The sequence below is a fragment of the Mustela nivalis genome (genome assembly GCF_964662115.1).
Source record: "Mustela nivalis genome assembly, chromosome: 5".
Lineage (NCBI taxonomy): Eukaryota > Metazoa > Chordata > Mammalia > Carnivora > Mustelidae > Mustela > Mustela nivalis.
In genome coordinates this window covers 37,021,374-37,042,067 of record NC_139024.1, presented here as the reverse complement: position 1 = coordinate 37,042,067, position 20,694 = coordinate 37,021,374, and the positions used below count along the sequence as shown (strand labels likewise).

The window sequence follows — 20,694 nt, the reverse complement described above, 5'->3', positions numbered from 1 at the left end:
AAAGAGAGGATTAATTCAGCATTCATTTTGCTACTTGCTACAGTAATATTTTTATGACACTAAAGAGTTTTTAAGTTTTTTCCAATATCTATCATCCAACATTTTATCTCCATTTTAGTCACGTAGAACTCCAGTGATCTAGTGAAAAACACGTAGCTCCTAACCAGCAGGGTTGGGGCTGGAGCATAGGTCCTTTAACACAAAAACCTTATGCTTACCCCGAACAAAGCATAAGGGGTAGTCAGTGTACTTCCATTTCCACAAGCACTGGTGGGGAAGGGGTGTTGTGTTCCAAACTGCAAAGCTAACAGAAAAGATACAAAGTGTATACACTACTTTTCAAACACTGGCTGATTATTTTCCATCTTCACTCTATTCTTATCCAGACACAGGGCAGATTCTCCTAATAAATCTCCTTATAGTAGGCATCGATAGATTGCTGATGAGGGGAATAACTGACCAGAGATCCTGATTTCAACTTATCGTTGAAATGACTGTAGCATAAACTAGGTGGGAGGTGATGCTGTTTAGTTAATAGAGGAAGAGAATTTCAAGGACCACTGCCGGTTTCCATAGATAGTAATGAACACAGGCAAAATTTCAAAGCATTCCTCCTTTAGAAAGAACAAAAATACAGGTGGCGGGAAGCAGCGGGAAGTGGGTATGGTATACAAATTCAATAGAATAGTCACTTACATATTCTAAATTTCCTCCATTAAATAAAATAAAGGAAAACTTCTGCCCCGCATTGGGGCTCCCTGATCAGCAGGGAGTCTGTTTCTCCCTCTGCCTCTCTGCACTGTCCCACATCCACCACTCTTCTCCCTTGAACTTGCACCCGTATTCTCTCTCAAATAAATAAAATCTTAAATAATAAAAAATAAGAAAACTTCTACAAACTTCTTTAATTACCACAGATTGCTGTCTTATTTAGATGCATTTCTTTCTGAAAGTAAAAATAAAAAAAAAAACTAACTCAAAATTCATGGGGTTTTAGCATTTGAGATGCAATAGAGACTAAGCAGTTCTGAATCAGTATTTTAGTATAAAAATATAAACATTGTTTCTTAACTTGCTTATATTTATTCTTCTTAAAAATTTTAAAATATTTATTGAGGTATAATATACATGCCAAATTTACTCATTTTAAGTGTATAATTCAATATTTTCTTTATTATAGGAGCAAAACCAAAAAAACAAAACCAAAACAAAAACCAAAAAAACAAAACCAAAACAAAAACTAAAACAAAACAGATCCTCAAAGCAGTCTGTTTGGTGAACTCTATTTGTGGCATCAGTTCAGCAACTTTGGGTCATTTAAAAATAAATACAAATGTCCCTTCCATACTTGATATCACAGGGATAAAATAACAATGCTAGCTCAGTAGACCTAAGAGTTTCTACTAACTGCGATAGTGTCACAATCATGATTCTAAAATGTTTTGAACTCACTCACTGTAAAGTTAATGGTGACAAATTTCAATATAAAGCAACACAAGCAAATAAATCTGACCAAATGATTTGAAGAGAACAGTAAATAGGGTCAAGGCAAATACAAGGAATCAAACCAAATAAGTTCAACTAGTTATTTCTTTTGTCCAATTTTTGAAAATTTAACATTTTCTAAGTTGCTTTTCCTCCAGACTTCTGCTTTTACACAAGAGATCTGATTTGCAATTGGCTTTCAAATAAACATCAAAATGAAACCTTTAGAATAAGAGCCTACTAATCTATTCAAAAAGGTAAGCATGAGACCAAATGCATAGATTTCATTCTGCAGATAAAATTTAATAGGTAGCATTTTGTTAAAATTCAAATGGAAGTGAAGAATAGATTATTTTATGTCCAGAAATTTGGGATAATACTGGTTTCTGACAGGCAACCAAAGATCAGGAAGACTTTGCTATAAGCTTATTATGATGCTCACACAACTCAGTACTCCAGGGTAGGTCCTATTTTATTAATGATGATGACATGGCACTTGGCTACATCTACTACATAGCATCTTCTTTCAGCAGCAAGACGTTGAGAAAGCCCTCAATTTCTGAAACTTCTTTCAGTAGTAAGATTTTCTGAAGATCTAGATTGTCTCCAATTTCTGAAACTTCCTTTCCAATTTGTATTTTCCAAAACATACCACAACAAAGAATGACTGAGCAGGGCACCTCGCATGCCAAGAAAAAAGTAAATGAAAACTGCTTTGAGGCTAAGTTATGAGTTCACAATCATCATGGCTATTATTGCTTAATTCTATTTCTTTTGAAATCCTCATGAGACCTCCCAAGTCTGTGCTCTAATATTATGAACAGTAATGGGATCACCAATCTACTACTGATGAACTTAAAATTCCCTCATGCAAATTTTGACACCAACCTGTTATATGTTACGAATATCCCATTCTATGTGGTAAAATATTGGCTAACAGAAAGTGAGACAGGGAGTTCAACTCTTTCATCATTCTTAATTATCATGGAGATTTTGATCATAAGCGCATACCACACAAAAAAGTAAAATTGCAAGAACCAGCCTACATCTCATTTTGTCCAGAATTTTCACTCCCTTCCTCAAGATCTTTCCGCAGACCTGCTTGTCGTAGAACAGTCTTAACTGCCTTACAATTTATCCCTTTTTAGTTCTCCTGCCAGATCTCTGGAGATGTTAATGAGTCTAAGCAATGGTTTAATAGGCAACAGGAGAAATAACAAAGAAAAGTTAAAGGTGTGAATAATCAACAGGCTAGAATAATGGAGTTCTGTGTAGCCAAGTTAACTAAATGCCCAAGCAAGACACCTCACTTATGTAGTCGCATTATTCACTTAGTGAAGACAAACACAAAAACATACCTGCTTGGCCAGTGGTGATGCTGACAGCCGCGAAGAGCCTCTGGGATCGGCTTAAGTCAGAAACTCCATTTACAGCTTCCACTTCAAAAGTATAGTTGGCATGGGCTAGCAGGTCCATGACAGTGACATAGTTGTCCTCTAATCCAGTCTGCTGCGGCATGTATCCAATGTTACTCCCACAGGGAACACATTCTCCCTGCTCCCAACTGCACCGCTTACACAATATTCTGTAGGTTACATCATTTCTTCCCCCATTGTCTGCAGGAGGACTCCATTCCAAACTCACTGTAGTTTGGTTGATGTTGAAAATGAGGTTCTGTGGTGCAGATGGAGGCCCTGTGGAAACCAACAATAAACAAACAAATAAACAAAAATAGAAAAAAACAAACCCAAGACATGAATGAAAGGATCAGAATGGGCCATTAAGCTAGTGGCTCAATTACCATACAGAAAACTAGTTGAAATGCTTTCTTTTACATAAACATTTCATTACCTTTCCTAGAGAAGCTGCATAAAAGCCTCCTTGAATTCACTTGGCAAGAGGCTTTATTTATTTTCCATTTAATATGTCAAAATGAAAACAGGATAACAACTGTCTTTGTACTTTTGCCACAGTCTTTAGCTATTTTTCTTCCAAGCAATTAAAAAGAACAGTTAATGCACCTAAAAAAAACAGTTGTGCAGTTGTTTAAAAATAGTCTCCCTTTAACCATATAACAGAGAATACATCTATTCATTCTTAATGTGCTCAAGAATGATTTACAGGAAGTCTGGGATTGGCTTTGGATTTGGGTCGCTCCAACATTCATTAACTGAAGCACCAAGATGTGAGATTTGCTCTATTTAGTGATGGAATTTTAATTTGTAAAGCATGACTTTTTAATCACATTTCGCATCTAAGTAAGACTCAAATAATTCTTACATTTATTTGTGATTCTTATTGGATGCAAGTGAAAAATATCATTAAGATGCATCTTGATTTTGCAGATGTGAAAGTCTCACTAAAGATGACATAAGATGTATCTATTTTCTATTATTATTTAGCCTTTATCAGCACATGAAAAAATGTAAACATTTACTAATAACGAAGAAGGCACTCACAAATCCGAAGCCTATCTCAACAATGTCACAATAATATAAACGAGTGGAAGGCTTCTGAAAGTCCTTCCCTACTTTACTAATACGAACTTACTTGTGCAGGCAACATAGGGCGGATCAGATGGAGCCCTGTAATACCCATCCTCACATTCACATCTTGAGGAGCCTTCTTTATCAGAAAAACTGTGAGTTGGACAACGAGAGCACTGAAGATCTTGAGAGGAAGATTTGTAGAACCCACGGCCACAGGCTGGGTATGCAAAAGAAAGTGAAAATAGAAACATGAGAGCAAATAGATGTTCTTAATTTCAGTAATATTTAGCAAAGAATAAAATAGGAAATTTAATTTCCGAAAAACAAGCTCTCTATGGTAAAATTTTGTTTCCATGTATGTCAATAACCCAGTTTTATTAATACTGTATTTTAAAGTGAAATAATAAAAATCAAATGATATGTCAACTTGCACCTATAATTGGCATCAGTTAAAAATCTAGAGCTCCAAACTGAACAGAAACATAACTTAATTGGACAGAAATATAGGATATTTAATTCAGATGAGTTCATTTTCAATATAATTTATATTTGTTGATACAAATTAACATACTTCAAAGTTATGTTTTCTTAATATAATGTGGCAGTAAATTGACTTTATGTGTTTACTTGGTTCATTTTGAAAAATATTAAAACAGTTTTAATTACCTGACTAGAAATAGCAATGATACAAAAATTTCATCGGAAAATGGTAGAAGTGTATATCCTCCCAAATTTTCAGAAAACGTCAAGATATCATTTCAACCAATTTTAAGTTATAAGGCAGGCTGCATTCCATTAAGTGAAGTTTCCTGTTACTAAAAATAACAAAATCCTATGAAAAGGAGAAACCTATTCCACCAGAAATAAGGAGAACGCCTTCAACTGTAAACAGATGATGACTGTTTTTCCTCTGCAAAGAGAGGTTAACAATAGTCACACTAACCTAGCAACTGCTCTCAGGAATGAATAGACGTGTACAAAGAATGTCTCTATCACCTCCTAGTGAGGCTGCTTTTACTCATTTATATCCTATTTTCTACTAAGTCCAAGCAGTCTTGAACAATTTTTTATCATTGATCATTTTATATATTTATCTTTAATTAAAATTAAGCAAATTAAATTTTCATTATTTCAACAAATTTTTTTAATTAATGGTTTCATACATTGAATATATTAAATAAGTTTAATTTACCCTTCACTTTATCAAATGAATATATGCTTAGGTTTTAGTGACTTCAAATTTAATAGAAATTAATCATTATCTATAAGGAAAGATTAGTGAATAACATAAATTCAATTATGACTTTTAACTTATTATATTCACATTTATGTAATGTCCTCAACTCGGGCATCAGGAACTTAAGTACATTTTCATTTTCAAGTGGGATAAACAATTCTATCTTATCAAAATGGTATACTGAGTCTTTCTCTACTTTTGTCCACATGCTCAGTATTTAATACATAATACGATCAATTGAGAGTTCAAAATCATCTTTTGAGCTTCAAGAAATAACGCTATTTCACACAAATGAGACAAGTGTTTTAGATACTTAAAAACTTAAAGGCGTGTTATATTGCAAAAGGTAATTGATAGATATGTAAACAGAACTACAACCATCTCCTTGTAAATATATGATCCACTACTATCTTCAGAAGCCAGTCTGCCTTTATGGCTACTGCAATTCATAGAAGAGGAAGCATTCACAAACATCTTAGGAAAAGAAGCTTAATACAACTTCACATGTAGCAATTACTACAAATCTAAGGCACAGAGAAAATGAGATTGATTGCAAAATAGTATAACAAAAATATAACTCTTTAAAATGTTTCTAGGGGAGCCTGGGTGGCTCAGTGGGTTAAAGCCTCTGCTTTCAGCTCAGGTCGTGATCCCAGGGTTATGGGATCGAGCCCCACATCAGGCTCTCTGCTCTGCGGGAAGCCTGCTTCCTCCTCTCTTTTTCTCTCTCTGCCTGCCTCTCTGCCTACTTGTGATCTCTGTCTGTCAAATAAATAAATAAATTCTTTTTAAAAAAATAAATAAATAAATAAATAAAATGTTTCTAAAGATACGATCTTGCCACATAAAAATGGTTAACTAGTAAAATAAAGGATTTGGCAAGGGTTTCTTTGGATAGAAATTCCTCTCTTTTAAGTATTCACTGTACCTTGCTTTATGTATTGTCTATAATTAAGTGATCACATATGATATCCGTAAGATAGAGAAGATCATGTTTTACTCACAACCTGCACTTTGATAACATTAAGGACCAGAGAATTTAAAAAGAAAAAGAAAGAGCCAGTTAGAAGAGACATGTGCTGACCATCTTTAATGACCCGTATGTCAGTTTTTACAAGGAGTGGAGGCTAGGGAGCAGGGAAATGGGAAGCACAATGGTAACGTAATTTACCATCTACTAGGGAGAGCTTCCAGAATTAGTAGGCAGCACACTACCTAGTGGAATCCCGCAGAATCCTCATTCTCCCATTGCAAATAAAAGCTTCTAATAAAGGCGTAGTTTATTTTTCTTACAAATAAGGAGGGACATTTCTTGCTCAACTTGCATGGTTTGTAGAATATATGTGGATCCTAATGTGGAGAAATTTAAAATCCTTATCACTCAACTTTCAAAGTTACATTAAATTCCATTGCCACTTTAACAGATGGGAAAGCAGATTTGAAGCAAAAGTAACCTGAGTTCTTCAAATAATTGTTTGTCTAGGTTAAAACTGGATTTAGAACACAGGACTGCTGATACTCAACCATATGCTATCCACCAGCCTTGACTGCTCAATGAGCCAAAGTCTGGCACTTATTCACTGGGTCTCCAGGGCTCTAGTTACCCTAAAAATTAATTTTTGATGGGTCCTTGTTGTCTTTCATTATACCCTTTTACTAATTTAAAGCTATTATTTTAATTTAGAAAGCTATGAAATAATAGCCTAGCACACCTCATAGAAGAGATACTAAATAGGTATTCTCAATTGCACTGTGAATTTTGGCATCAAAGATGCCTGAAAAATTGTGGCCTACATGCATGGGTATCATTAAATAGATAATGATAGAGGCAGTACCGGAAAAATGTGGTCATCAAAGTCTTAACATTTTTTCTTTGAAGTAATATTCTGTTTCAGTTCAGTTAATATTGAAAATAATAAGTTGTGACAAGACAGTTTTCACCTAATCTCTAGGAAGACTATTAATTTAGAGTTATTAAAAATAAGTACAAAATCTTTGGAGCAATGGTGTTAAGAGCAAAGCCAAGAACATGCAAAGGCATAAGCTGTATCTCTTAGGATAATAGTGAGCAACTGGGTGGTAAAAAAGTTTGGGGAGGAAGTTAACAGATGCTCTTAAAATTACAATTTTAGATGAGATATCTATACAAAATAGCTTGAGTAAAATACTCAATGCAAGAAATGGGGGGGAGTGGCACCCCACAATCAGCCACATAGGGAAGAACAAGGGGACCCCTGCAAAGGCTCCCGAAAAGGCTATGTGGAAATCAAGGCAGTCTCTCCTCTCTATAAATGTAGCTGGCTTTCCAAAAATTACTAGTACAAAAGTTTTTAGAGGTAAATGTCTTCTGAAACCTCAAGGATACATTCCCTTTATACACAGCTATGAAGTATGCAAGAATAACTTGCTAGATATTGTCCAAATGTGGCTTTGAAACTTTTCTTTCTTCGCTTTGTTTCTCAATTTGTTCAATAGCATTTGAACTCTCAGGGTAAACTTTAATTCATATAATACGAGTGCTATGGTAAAGTTAGTTACAACAAGAAACATACAATTTTAATTTCCTGCCTCTTGATGTTTTTGCTTTTTTAAATTAAAGATTATTTTTAGGTAATGTTCACTAGACTGATGAAGACTGGGAATATATATAAAATTTGTGTTCCATATTTAATTATTTTTGTAAAAATAATCTTTCACCTATTATTTGAGTAATAGTATTTTTTCAGTGTTACCATGAAGACCTGGATTGATTCTTTTGATTGCTGTTGTTTTTTTTTTTTTTTTTTTTTTTTTTTTTTTTTTTTGGTCCTTTGGGGCCCTAATGAATAAAATAATGTAAGTTCATTACCCCAGAGCTGAGAACCATAATCTTGTCAGATTTCATACACCAAGCAAGTTTTCACTTAGTCCATTCTAATGAAAAGCCATCAAAGAAAAAGGGAATCTAAGAAGCAAGTGAAACTTGTTTACCATGCACTAAAAATACAGTGCAATACATCCACTAAATTATGGTACAATACACTCTACTACAAGACCTGTTATACTATTTACTGTGATGAAATAAATATAATCTATTATGCTCAATTTCATCTATATTTCAATAAGAATAGCGCCCTTATGTAACTACATTTGTTCAAATAATGTTTGAGATTTCAATTCTTTTAAAAAAGAACACAAAAGGCAATAGGGTTTCCCATTTATAAAAGAATTACTTAAAAGTAATAATACTGCAACAAATTTGGAACATGAGGACATTTAAATACATGAGAGTTGTTACTAAAGTCTTGTATTCTGATTTCGCAGCTAAACTCTCCTCACAATCAGATTCCGAACTTGTGTTCAACGGATGTCAAGTGTTTAAGCAACAGGGGGCCAGGACTTTGAGCATATACTTGCGTGATGCACACAGTCTGTGGAACAATCAGCGTACTGGTAGAACAAATCTGTGCTCAACACAGATCAACAATTCTAAAGGTCATCCTAGAAGCCGTAGACAAATTTCTGGGTAGGTTAAGCAATTAGGTGAAATGGAGTATCTCTTCCTTCTGAATGAGTACGCAGATACTCAGACTCTTTGGTTCTTTAGGTTTATGACCTTTAAGGGTAACCTTGTGTGTGTGTGGGGGGGGGTAGATATCCTATTGGTTATATTTCTAAAGACCCTTTCCCATAAACTGGTTATCCCAGAAAATCCACATACTTGTAGAGTTATTCTCTAGAAGAAGATTCTTCTGGTCCTTAATGGACTCTTTGGAAATCTTAAACTCGACTTCTAATCTCAGACACAACTGACAGCAACCGGGACTTTCAGGCACTGATGATCTATTCTTGGTCAACTGTCCTCCATGACTGCACATTAGGGATGCTTTGAAAAAACCCTAATGACTTGGCCTTATCAAAATAATTGAATCATTTCTAGGGTCTGGACTTTTCTGTATTTTAAAAGCTTTCCATGTTTAGAACCATCTTCCAGCAAGTCCCCAGATGCTCCAACTATCAAAATTTTCTCCAACTATCAAAATTTCTAAAGAATGCATGACAAGATATCTTCACCATAAAATTGATGAGGGAGGAAAAATAAGATATTATTAAGAAATCTAATAAAACAGAATTTTAGGAAAAGTAAAATGAAGAATGAAAATTCATTAATAAGCCAATCAAAAATAGGCATAGAATGTGAATAGATAGTTCTATATGGAAGACATACAACAGCCAATAAAAACACACAAAAATGATCAACATGATTTTCCAGCACAGAAATAGAAATCAAAACCATAACGAGATACTACCTATACCCAGTAGGATGGTTATAAGAGAAAAAAAAAAGGGGGGGGGGTTAGCTAAAACAAGTGTTAGCAAGAACATGGAAGAGTTAGAAGCCTCATACCTTGCTGTTAGGGATGTAAAATTGTACAGCCACTTAAACAAAAACTGGCAATTTCTAAAGAAGTTAAAAGTGCTTAGCTACCAGATTAGCCAACAATTCCACTCCTATGTATATACCCAAGAGAAATAAAAATGTGTATCGACACAAAAACTTACACATAAATGTTCTCAGTGAAATTATTCATAATAGCCCCAAAAGGAGAAACCCAGATGTACATCAACTAATGAATAAACACAATAGCATATTATTCAGTGATCAAACATGGATGGATGAACCTTGAAAACATGAGGCTACGTGAAAGAATACAATCACAAAAACATTTCCCTTATATGAAATGCCCAGAATAGATAAACCTATAGAGACAAAGCGTAGATTAGCGGCTTTGAGGAGCTGAGGCAGTGAGGGGAAATGGAGAGTGACTATTAATGGGTGTAAGGTTTCTTTTTGAGGTGACGGAAATGCTCTAAATGTGATTTATAATGACGGTCATACAACTCATGTCTATACTGAAAAACCACTGAATTGTTCACTTTAATGGATGAATTGTACAGTATGTGAATTATGTTTCAGTAAACCTGATACATACAATGAAATCCAGGGGCGCCTGAGTGGCTCAGTGGGTTAAAGCCTCTGCCTTCGGCTCAGGTCATGATCCCAGGGTCCTGGGATAGAGCCTCACATCGGGCTCTCTGCTCAGCAGGGAGCCTGCTTCCTCCTCTCTCTCTCTGCCTGTCTCTCTGCCTACTTGTAACCTCTGTCTGTCAAATAAATAAATAAATAAATCTTAAAAAAAAAAAGAAATACATTAATAATATAACTTCAAATTGAACATATGAGTAAGCAAACAATAAGAAAAAATGCCAAATTACATCTGTTGATAGTGTGCTAGTTTGTCTTTCTAACACTTACACTCTATATTCATCTATTTTTATAAATCCATAGTTAGGAGGCACCTGGGTGACTTAGTTGGTTAAGTGCCTGACTCTTGATTGGAGCTAAAGTCATGATCTCATGGGTCATGAGATCAAGCCCCACAAGAGGGCTCCATGCTCAGTGGGGAATCTGCTTCTCTCCCTCTTCTGCGTCTTCCCCACTTGCAGGCTTTCACCTTCTCTCTTTCTCTCTCTCTCTTCCCGAATAAATAAATAAATTTTAAGAAAAAATTAAAGCTGTAGTGAGGCATAACAAATTAAATATGAATTATAAAAATATTGGAAAATTTTAAACCTATAATCCAGGTTATAATCTATAATCAATATATTTGTTTACCCATGTGTTAATTTTAGTTTCATAAATAACAATTTTTCTTTTATCTGAAGAGTAGCAATTTTATTTGAACAATTTTTTAACAATAGAAAAAGAGTCTTACCAAAATCACACTTATAATTAGGAGAGATTTTTAATTATACAGAGTTAGTTTTATGTGAATATCTGAATAGACCTTAAAAATTATTTGATTTACCCTCATCTCTTTGTCAGACAAGGGAAGCTCCAGCCCCCCCCCCCACCTTTCTCCTACCATAAGCTAAGCAAATACCACAGATTCAGCTTCTTCAGGTCTCACACTCTGTTTCCAGACCTGCGATTTGAAGCACAATTGAACTTTTTCTGAAGGAATTATGTGTATATGTCTGTGTGTAAAATATGAGGCTTTGCAGATGTTTCCGGCTGCAGTTACGCAGCTGCAAAGAGTTTATTAATTATGAACTATAAGAGGATTGTTCTGTAACTGGAACTTTCTGGGCCTTAATATTGTTGTAGAACCTACACACACACTTAGTTAGGGATTCTAATGACTGTTGTTATTTTATTTATTGCAGATGGACCCTGTACTTAATCCAGGGCCTAATTCAGAGCAAAGCTAGTCTGTTTCCATAGGCTCTTTCAAATACTTGTGTCATATTAATGTCTATGCTCTGTAATGCAAAGGGGAAAGCACAGCTTGCAGAAATAGTATTCCCACTGCTCAAAGTGCTGACCTCATCTGGGATGGACAGATCCAGAATCTGTTTTTTAATCCTATTGACAGGGCCTCAGTGGGAATAATTACAAAAGTCTGCCTGAAAGCCAGACCTCCTGTCACTGATATGCTATGATTTTTCACATTGAGAATGAACAGCGGGCAGAGAGGATAAAAACAACATGATGTAACGAGTGTATTACAGCTTGCCAGGCACCATCCATATTACCCTACAGCTAACTTGTAGGAGTTTAGAGAAGAAATGATGAGGAATATAAAGTTCGTGATAACAGGTGCTCAAGTGCTGAAAATACTGGGGGATTTTTGAAACTAACAAAAGAAAAATTAATTTCAGGGCATTATAAATATATATGTGTGTTATTTAATTGAGTACTTAATGTTTTGTTAATACCATACAGTGGAAAAGAAACAGGTAAAATAAGAACCTTTTAAAGTTTTACATTAAAACTTTTTAAAAAGGCTGTAAGAGAAAAGAAAACAACGCATTATGTAAAGACTGCGTTTTTGTCCTTTATTATCAGTTTGGAATACATTAGGAATTTTACTGAGGTTTGACATTAAAATACTTGTTATTTTATCAGAAAATTGCTGTAATGATGTCACCACCAAAATGATAAAAAAGAGTAAAAAATATCAAATTAGGACACTGAGATCTCTTTGGTCTTATCTTCTTATTCTATTTTACAAATATGAGTTATGTTAAACAGGCAATGTGATAGAACAAAGGAGAACTGGGTTTTAACTAAAAAAAAATCTGTGTTCAAATCTACCCCACCATTTACTCACATGCACTTTGGATGAAATCACTTCACATTCCTGGAGTTCAGTGCCTTTGTTTCCTTGTTATTATTTACTAAGTATTATAGACATACTAATTCTATATATTTACATAAAACTATAGAAAATCGTTTTCTATTTTATACATACTTACAATATATAAAACTATATAAAGTAGTTTTATATTTATATATAGCTTATGTATATATAAATATATTTCTATTTATAAAAACATCTTCACAATAACACAGTAATCAGTTATCTAGCTATTAAACCTCCCTACAATGTTTTTTGTTGAAATGTTATATTTAAAAACATGTATACTTCAGCCCCCATCACCAAATCCTCAAAACCCCACATATAATTACACTCACTTCGTCTTTGAGTGGTGCCTCAGCAGGAGTATGAAAGACCCGGCCTGCCTCTGTATTCCATGCCTGATAGGCAATGGCACATATTGTGTCAAGATGCATCTGCCTAGCAGTTCACCTCCGGCCCTCCTGGTGCCATTGTGGTCAAACATGGCCTGTGTTCCCAGACATGTGCACATTCACTTCGGTTCATGCAGGTAAGAATCCAGAAGTGGAGTTCTTAAATTATATGAATAACTTAAAAACTGACTCCCATTAAAAGGGAATACACATAATGAAATCAGACCCTTCTGGATCTCGCTCAATATTGTTCTCATAGGTTCATTCTGAGAGATCAACCCACAGATAGAACAACTGAATTACCTACACAAACGTAGGATTTATTAACCTACTGGAAAAGGACTGAAACAGAGTAATTTTAACCCTAATTCAAGTCTATAGCAAAACAAGTGTAACTATTGGGTCTTCAGGGATGTGTCTAAAACACATGTGACTAAAAACACTTAAATTAGCGGAAGCTAAGGGTGACCAAAAAAAAAAAAAAAAAAAAGGCTTATTTGTGATGCAGAATTATTTTATTTTACTAAAAGATTTCCTTGAGGGCATTATGATTATGAGCAAGAGGCTGCAAAGAGAAGCGCTCTTAAACACTGGCTGGTGTTGGGAAGATTTTAGGTGAAGGCACAATTTACTATAGCATTTAGGCCACTGTTAAGTTTACACTCAAATATCTCTCTTATATTTATTATAAGACTGTAAGTTTTATAATTTCAGTTTTATTATTCATTCTCATTACACTAAGCCATTCCTCACAGTTTTGAAAACATACCAAGAAAGTTCAGACAATGGAGGCTTTATAGACAAAAAGTGATGCAAAATATATGAGTGAGGATTCTTCTTTTAAAAAGATCAATACTCTGGTTTTAACATAATCATTTTAAAACAACACCTCTTCAAGGATGAAATTCACATTCTGAATGACAGATATTGTTAATTTCACCACAGAAAGTCTCACTTCAACAATCCTGAAAAGACAATACAACATGCCCGTTATACAAATTGTGACACTGGCTTCCCCTCAAGCTTGTCCTAGCTATGTAAACTTCGCAAATCTGCTTAAGTACTCTGCGCCCAGTTTTTCCATATCAGAAGTAGAGAAACCTAATAATAAGACTATCTCATGAGACTACTGTGAATTAAAGTGCATAATTCATGTGAAAAATCTAGCACAGTGCCTGGTGGAGAATAAGCACTCAATAAATAACCATTATAATTATTTCTTAATGCCAATCTCCATGCTGTTTTGATTTCACCCTAGTTTCTACCTGTGATAAACAACAAGCTGATTCTCCATTATCAGATGTGTGTGCAAACAAAAAACACAAATTATTAGACAAATTACTCATTCCTGCCCTGACTTAATAATTATTGTTTGCCTACTCTTTGCATCATGCAAAGCAGTGGACCAAAGTTATGTACACCAAAAAGCAAATATTATGATCTCTAAATACATATTACCTTTGATCTGGCATTAAATGGTATGGATAATCAGTTGCTTATGTGCTTAAGCTAATTAAATTTCTGGTATTTCATAAGAAATCATTATGTAAATTATATATATTGTGCCTTAACTTGTATCTTTTGCAATGTGTTTAATTATCTCCTATTTCAGTGGTGAATACAGACTCTAAAGTCACCTTTCCTGCCAGAGCTGTAGCATTTCATCAATGTGAAAAGAGAAAACTACTCGGCACAGGTAGACATGCAGGAAATGTGGGAAGGGACATTATTGACCAATTATATTTAAACTGGAGAGTTATTTGTGGCAGCTATTGCTTTGTCTTTCAGTGAAGCTAATAGTGGATCTGGCAACATTAGAATATTTCATAAAAGCAGGTTACTTCAAGTTCAAAAAATTTAGCAGGGCATGAAATGTGTATATAAATACAAATATTTGAAATTTAATCATATGTAATAAAGTGAGCACTTTTAGTTCAATTCAAAGAATGAAAATTAAAGTATCACGTTAGTGATTCATCAATAATTGGTTTCTCTCCCGCAATACACTTAAATCTGTCTATCCGTAGAAAGAGTTTTCAAGATCTATAGCCAAATGAAAAGAAATAATTCCACTTTAATTTCTTTTTTTTTTTAAGATTTTATTTATTTATTTGACAGAGAGATCACAAGGAGGCAGAGAGGCAGGCAGAGAGAGAGAGAGAGAAGGAAGCAGGCTCCCTGCTGAGCAGAGAGCCTGATGCGGGACTTGATCTCAGGACCCTGAGATCATGACCTGAGCCGAAGGCAGGGGCTTAACCCACTGAGCCACCCAGGCGCCCCAATTCCACTTTAATTTCTTAAAACAAAGAGCCATCCTTCCATTTCAACCAGTCTTTTAAAACATCAAATTGTTACCATTAGTTTTCAGCAAAAATTTCAAAAATGATTAAAACAAAAATCATCAGTTAAAACAATCTTTCTAGCTATATTATGAAGACCAGTATTTTTTTCCTTATTTAGTCAGTTATGTAATGTAGATCAATACTAAGTCTTGTGAAGCAAATAACCCTAAAGCAGTTTAAGGCAGTTTGAACATGTGGGGAGATAAATAATCATCTCTGTTATGTCCGTGGAAAATTTTCTGAAGATCATAAAGAAATCAGTTTGCCCTGAAGCACGACATTTTAAAAAGATGCAGCAGGACAATGAGGATATTCACTCAATCCTTAATTCTTAGAAACAAAAGAAAGTAACAGGCAGAATAAATCCTCACAACAAATGATGTTGTCGAGTGCAATCCTTTTTTCAAAAAATGGAGCTCACTACATGTACAAACACATACACACACATACACCCCTAAGCAAACAGACTTATACATACATACACACATTATGTATGTATGTATGTAGAGTTCTGAGATAACCAGAACTGTTAGAAATAAAACAATAAGAATTCTGTAACTGGATTCCCATACTTCCTACTACTTAATAACAGAAAACCAATTTTTCATTTTTAATCTTCACACAAAGCAAATAATTGGACACAGCTCTATCTGTACCTGATCTACTTTGCACTCATAGCATTTTACAAAAAGTGAATGTAGGTACGATTAGGTTATTGTTTAATACATTTTTAATAAAAAATATTTTTGGTAACGGTAGCTACGTTAGACATGTAAAAAGACATCTAGTTTAGTTCCTGTTTTTATAAATAACTAATTCATCTTTCATGAACCAGTTAAAAGCTTTACTTCCTCCTAAAGCTACCAAGGAGGACGGTACAATGCTGTCTGCACAACATACCACAATTATCGCATTAAAGGTGTCATGATTATTTCTCCATGTGTGTCTCTTCCACCTCCCCGTGAGACCCTCATGGGCAGAAATTTTATGTGTCTGTAGATTCCAGAGCCTCACACAATGTCTAGCACATAGCAGGAAGTTAACCTGCATTTACTGAATGAAAGAATCATTATTCATCTTGCAATATTAGGCATCTGGTAATAACTATCCTACTTACCAGAGGCTAATTCACCAACACAACTTAGTAAACTTTTTATAGTAATCAGATCAATGGAAACAGCATGGCACTTTCTTAAGTACATTGTAGTAGAGTCCTGACTACATCAGCTAAGGAAAGACATTTCATGGCCTCTCACTCTTGAGGAGCCTTGTTAGGCTGTGCAAGAAGACAACTGCGCGGCCATGTTTAGATTAATGCTTTAGATAAATTCTAACATGATTCTACGAGCATTCTTAACATGGTGATATGAATAAGTACATGAATGAGATGTGAAATATTTTATAAGCACATAATTAGAGCATCTTTCTTTGAACCTGGGAAAGAAAAATTCCAAGAAAGGGAAAACTACTAGTTGTGAATTATAAATCATAATAACACTGTCAGTGTAAGGCTCTTTTCTAAGACAAAAAAAGATCAACATTCTTAAAAAGAAGACCATTTTTTCCTTAAATATATGACCTATCCAGACTCAAAAACAAGAATATTCTAGTCCTGGGTAGTCCAGAATTGCCATATCGAAAAAGTAAACATATACTTTCATTTCTGTTAGTAATTTGGAACTAGACAGGCCACTATTAAAATAAATTCTTATAATTAACATTTCTATTGGAAAACACAGAAACATCACTGATGCCTTACATTATGAAAAATGATTTCAATTTATTTCTTACTGGCTCTCTTCTAACTTTTAAAAACAATTATTGTAAACAAAAAAGTAATTTAAATACAATGGGCTGTTACATCTTTTCTTTTATAATGAGCATAAACACACATATATCCACACACCCTTCTATACCTTTATGTTTTTGCATTCGATTTCTAAGATAAATTCATTTTATCTTATCTAAGATATATCTAATATAAATCCATTTTGTATACAAACTATGGGAAGGGGCATAGCAAAATTAAGGGTTAAAGCCTATTTATACGTAGCTATAATATTTTACTTTTTTCAGGTTAAAAACTGAAACCTAAAAGAACGGGAAAACTGGATAAGAACATAAAGTACCCTACCATAAAGAATGGAAGGCATTAAGAGAGGGAAGGGAAAAATGAAGGGGAGATATCAGAGGGGGAGACGAACCATGAGACACTATGGACTCCAGGAAACAAACTGAAGTTTTAGAGGGAAAGGAGGTGGGGGAATAAGTTAGCCTGGTGATTGGTATTATGGAAGGCAAGTATGGTATGTAGCACTGGGTGTTACACGTGAATAATGAATCATGGAACACAGCACCAAAAACTAATGATGTACTGTATGGTGACTAACGTACCATAATACTTAAAAAAAGAAAGAAAGAAAGAAAGAAAGAAAGAAAGAAAGAGCTCAGAGAAACTAATGCAAGTACTACAAAATATATTTAGTATATGTGCTGCCAAAGCAAGCACTACAAAATATATTTAAATCTGAAAAAAATGAAAACGTTATAAGTGAAATATTATTTTCTCATGGTAAAGGATAAAAATGTAAATGTGTAAATTTCCAAATGAAAAATGTGTTGGAAGTTCTTAGAAAGAAAAGGACAAACTAGAATATAATGGTACTATAATACAGTATTATGCACAGAAAGCTAGCAGTGCATTAAATATTCCTAATTAATCAGAATCAAATCATCTCAAAACCCACCTAAACATTTTGAAAATATCAATTTACACAAGAATACAGATAATAATGAAGGAAAAAAGCAGTTCCAAGATTGCATGTAAAATTAATGGTAAAGAACATAAAGGAGAAAAACAGAAAATGCATTGTGAAGATACAGTCACAGATGGAAACCCATTGGGATAGGCCAGACAATACTTTTAGAGTAAATTTTTTCATCATTTTAGTTGAATTACTCTTTTGTAAATGTTTAGCAAAAGAGTAATTAGAATACCAGTGTGTATATATCTAAACAAACAGAACGTCTACAAGCCACAGTTAATCGACTTTTAGGGATAATCAAGCACTGGATAAGACTTTGTGAAACCCCTTTGTAAGTGGATGTATACCAATGACAAAATTAGGAATCTGATGATTGATAATTTTCATATGCTTTTAATTACACCATAATGAAAACAGTAAACAATACCTATGGCAAGACAAGACTAATGACAACAATGGTAAGAGGAGACAATCCTAACTTTTCAAGAATATGACTTTTTGCCACTCTTTTCCATTTGCAGTTTTTCAATATGATTATTCTGTAGTTTAAATTAGTAGTCTTTTAAGAAGGAGCCTAAAGAGTGGATCTTTTCAAGCTACAGATGTTAAGAGTATGCGTAGCCACAATGTCAGTAAAGGTTTGTGAAGTTCTTGTATTTTCCCAAAATGAAATCCTTCTTTTATCAAAGAAATAGAAAAGTATTGATTCTATAAAATATTTTGCAAAATTACAACTGGAGGGTCACCTGGGTGGCTCAGTGGGTTAAGCCTCTGCTTTCAGCTCAGGTCATGATCTCAGGGTTCTGGGATCGAGTCCTACATCAGGCTCTCTGCTCAGTGGGAAGCCTGCTTCCCCCTCTCCCCCTCTGCCTACTTGTGATCTCTGTCTGTGTGTCAAATAAATAAATCAATAAAATCTTTCAAAAAATTTTAAAAAATACAATTTGGAGGGAACATTTTTTTTTATCAAAATTAGGTGTACCACTCTTTACCTATTATCTTCATTATATCTGTTTTATGAAATTTTCCATCTAAGTTATATCTTCAAAAGGCATGCAATTTGTCTAAATTTTATAAATCTCTGTTCATGAAATGCATTAAATACCTATCTGTACAATGTACAATGCTTGCAAAAACCTAACAACCTAAGTGTAATTTAATATGGTTAAACATTCTACTTTTCACATGGAATATATTAGAGTTGAGTAGGTTCATATGTTGGTATTGTCTTAATGTCTATATCACAAAATCATTTTTTATTAAACGAATTCTTCTATTATTCTTTGGAAACAGCTACATTGCAAAGGGAGTAGAAAATTCTCAAAACATACTCCTCTCTTTATGTTAGTGTATACAGACTTAAATATTTCTTAAAAGAATTGTCACAATAGCTAAGAGTTTGTATATTTTCTATTTAAATATTTGGTTGTGTTACATAAAACAATAAAGATCTAAATATTTTGACATAATCAAAACTTATAATTAGAATGACTGATAGCACATTCTCTCTAAAGTTTATAGTACATTTAATTTTATTAACATAACCTAAAATTATACTTTGTTGCTTTAACATCCAAAATCAAAAATAAATTCAGCAAGAAACTCTTATCAGCAAAAAATGTTTATCTTTTTTTAAAATCCAAATGCTCCATATAACTAGTTCTTCAAGAATTTGTATGATTTGTAAGAATTTGTATGACGTATGAAACAGAAGCCCCAATTTTTTAGAAATAGAGGATTCTATAGTTAAATTGTTTCAATCAATACTCTGGTTGAACAGGAAACCCAAGCAAAATACTTTAAAATCATATTTCCCTTATTCAGTATAATTTCTGGAAATACTATGGAATAGTTTTTCAATCTGACAATCAATATATATTCTTGATTCTCTGGAATTTGATATATGACTAGTTTGTTGGCTGTTTACCACATAAGATTATTATATTGTGTTATGGAGGTAATTTAATTAGTGAGTTTGATGATAGTATCAAAATTAGCAGTATTTTTAGTATTCAGGAAAGATTCACCAACATCCCCCAAGTTATATCTCTAGAAAGACAAAGGTTTAAGTTATATTCATTACCCTTTCTTTTCCTCAAATGCATTCCCTTCTGAAGGATCATGAACTCAACATAAGCATGTCATTTACTAATGGATAAATATATTGCATGCTTTCCTGCTAAAGGAAAAAATAAATTGTACTTCAAATCCCATTTTACATATTTGATTAATATATGAAAGAATAAATCCTTTCACAGTGCACCTCAGTGTTTCATAAATACTCCTATTAACTTTCAGGGAGAAAAGCATAACAATAAATAAAAATTAATTTATCAGATGTTAGAAGAAATAATAAGAAAATAGTAGAATATTGAATTTCCAGCTAACAGAAAGTACCAAAATAACATACAGTCTCACAAAAGGTATTTAACTAGAGCATTTTTTTTTAGAGTCAGGCTCGAATTCAGAGCTATTTATATCAAGAAGTAAGCTATGGAGTGCTAAACCTTCTGAAGAAGATTCATTACAAATGCATTTGCTACAATTCCAAATCACATCTTCTTTGAAGCCGTATCTGACCTCTGGTTTAAGCAACTGAGTCCCTCCTGTCTCTTGCCCTGCCTATAATTAAACACTATAGCTAAGATTTACATCTCTATCTCTAGCTAGCTAGTTCACGCAGGGTACCTTACGCTCTCACTATAGTCTTCCAAGAGAGTTATCATATTCTTTCAATCAAATGTAAAGGTGTTAATTATGTTTCCTTTATATTTCACCAGAGTTTGTTCCTTTGATGTCT

General features: G+C 33.8%; 1 protein-coding gene across 8 annotated transcripts in view; it reads right to left on the bottom strand.

Moving 5' to 3' along the window:
- EPHA7 (EPH receptor A7) overlaps nucleotides 1–20,694 on the bottom strand; it is a 172,912-nt gene that overhangs the window by 107,610 nt on the left and 44,608 nt on the right. For all 8 annotated transcript variants that reach the window (XM_082731671.1, XM_082731672.1, XM_082731673.1 and 5 more), the window contains exons 4-5: nucleotides 4,036–4,191; nucleotides 2,844–3,179 (exon numbers count right to left, since the gene is read on the bottom strand). In XM_082731671.1, the coding sequence (XP_082587797.1) occupies nucleotides 2,844–3,179; nucleotides 4,036–4,191 (492 nt within the window). The remainder of the gene's footprint in view (nucleotides 1–2,843; nucleotides 3,180–4,035; nucleotides 4,192–20,694) is intronic.